The 2,500-nt window shown below is 42.3% G+C and overlaps 1 protein-coding gene across 2 annotated transcripts in view; it reads right to left on the bottom strand.

Moving 5' to 3' along the window:
* The window catches only part of hectd2 (HECT domain containing 2), a 39,280-nt gene that overhangs the window by 9,027 nt on the left and 27,753 nt on the right, over window positions 1-2,500 (bottom strand). For both annotated transcript variants that reach the window (XM_035173155.2, XM_035173154.2), the window contains exons 15-17: window positions 2,264-2,328; window positions 2,098-2,191; window positions 518-592 (exon numbers count right to left, since the gene is read on the bottom strand). In XM_035173155.2, coding sequence (XP_035029046.1) covers window positions 518-592; window positions 2,098-2,191; window positions 2,264-2,328 — 234 coding nt within the window. The remainder of the gene's footprint in view (window positions 1-517; window positions 593-2,097; window positions 2,192-2,263; window positions 2,329-2,500) is intronic.

A 2,500-nucleotide genomic window follows, 5' to 3' on the forward strand; every position in this document is an offset into this window, starting at 1 on the left:
AACTCAACAGGAGATAAATTAAATCAACGCTACAAACTTCAATGAACCAATAATGACACAACAACAGTGTCACAACTACAAAGAAACTGAAAACTGGAACCACGAAGTCGTGAATCACAGGAAGTGGTGTTCACAGCATGATGACATCACAGTGAAGTGCCCCTTCGACCTTTTGGATATAAAATCACTTTTTATCCTATAAGACACTTGAGACACTCTGACATGATTAGGACCTTTGACCTGTCACCATTAAACTCTGTTTTGGTTGGACACAGTCCGTCCTCTGTCCAACTGAAGGTCTGTCCCTCACGTGATGACCTGTCCTCAGGGGAACAAATCTCGTTCACCACCGACAGACTTAGAGCACAGAGGCATAAAAACAGATCCATTCTTAAAACAAGAACTCAAATGTGAGGTCACAGTGAACTTGACCTTTAAAGATCAAAATCATTTCATTTCAGTCTGACCGGCTGAGAACTCAACAAACTGAGTTCAGCATCTTCAGGGAGACGTTTACCTGGAACGTGAGGTAGAAGTCGTCCTCCACGTTTCCCTCGTAGCTCAGCAGCTCTCCCAGACCGTGAGCCAGCTCCTGCAGACACACAACAGGTCAGGGTCAGACCAAGAGGTCGCTGGTTCCATACCAGAGTAAAGCATGGGACAGAAAAACTGAAAAAGTATCAGTTCATTTCAAATGAATGGAATCATGGCCGACAGTCTTTACAGAAACACATTTAAAGCTGAGTTATGGAATCCTTTAATCCGTCGTGAAGAGTCAACGTCAGAACTTAAAGAAAAACTAGGAACTTAGACGACCTGCCCGAGACTCAACATCCGTCCCTTTCACTCATTGATCAATGTTCACACACACATCAACAGGAAATCCCCAGTTTCATTCAGTCTTTAACATTTCCCTCTTTACAGAAGATCATATCTACAGGAGATTATTGTAAACTTCTTATATTCTATTCATTCAATTAACATTAAGATCTTAACTTTCCTGTAATATTCCTTCATTCATTCCCTGTAGGATTAAAGTGTGACTGGTGTATTTGTTGAATAACGTTTGGTTGGAGTTTGTTCCTGTGCAGAGTTTCCAGGCCTCATATCTGATGTCCTGCTTTTAATGTGACCAGAGGGCCAGAGAGAGTGTGTGTGATTCTCTACCACAGCAGAAGTAAATGTATGGAGTTCAATGCCTTGCTCAAAGGCAACAATGTGGGTTAGAAACTGTAACGTTGTTTGCTTTAACCTCATCCTGCATTTCACAGCCTGGTCGATGGAGAACATCGTCCTCAGGCGTTTTACATTTATATATTTCTGTTCACAGGAAGGAAAAATAATGATTCAGCCTTCATCTGTCAGTCACAGATAATCACAACAGATAAACTGCATCTATGACAAAACACACACAGACACACAAAACACATCCTGTTCATATAAAACATTTCTCCTGTCGTCTCTCGATGCTTCACCATCGAATCAAAAGCAGCTTGAATCCGTGTGAGAACAGAATGTACAGCTGAGATGTACACTGCACTGAGGACAGTGTGTGTGTGTGTGTGTGTGTGTGTGTGTGTGTGTGTGTGTGTGTGTGTGTGTGTGTTTGTGTGTTTGTGTGTGTGTGTGTGTGAGAGACAGACAGAGAAAACAAAGTGGTGGAAATGGTTGAATCAGCTTCACATCTGGAAATACTCAACATCTAAAACTAAACTTTTTAACTCGACAACTTTTCAGACCGTGAAGAGTTTGACTCAAGATTTAAAGTTTGTTTGTTCACAGAGAGAAACTGTGATTTAAAGAGTGAGGCCTGAAGATGAAGTAACTTTACAGACAAGACTGTGCAGCACAAACTAAATAAATAAATATGAATATATTAATATGGAGTTAAAGTTGCAGAAGACACATGTAAAGTTTACAAAGCTGAATATTTGGCGTTGGACTCAGTAAATGTTTGACTCTGGCTCCCTCTAGTGTCAGAAGAAAGACGTGTCGGCAGCTCAGAGTTTCTAACAGATTCTTTACTGTCAACATGAAGCATAATGAGATAAACTCCACTGCAGCTTTAACCTTTACACTTTTAAAAGAGACACCCACCGGCATGATCTGCTGCAGGTCGTCCAGGGTGGCCGTTGCCATGCCGACGAGGGCATTTTGGTCACATGGTGCAGTGGGCGGAGTGAGGAGCTTCCTGTAAAGACATTGAGACAAAGTTAAAGTGTCTGACTGACAGGACCAATCAGGAGGAGCCTGTCCCACACACCTGTAACAGTAGAGAGGGAAGTGGATGTCCAGAGCGATGCTGTTGTAAACTGCTAAACCCATCAGCTGATAACAGGTTGAGGAAGATGTGACGGACAACACACACACACACACACACACACACACACACACACACACACACACACACACACACACACACACACACACACACACACACACACACACACACACTCACACTCACACACACACACTTCAATACAACACAATAAACTAAGAT

This window comes from Hippoglossus stenolepis, chromosome 12, assembly GCF_022539355.2.
Source record: "Hippoglossus stenolepis isolate QCI-W04-F060 chromosome 12, HSTE1.2, whole genome shotgun sequence".
NCBI classification, from domain to species: Eukaryota; Metazoa; Chordata; class Actinopteri; order Pleuronectiformes; family Pleuronectidae; genus Hippoglossus; species Hippoglossus stenolepis.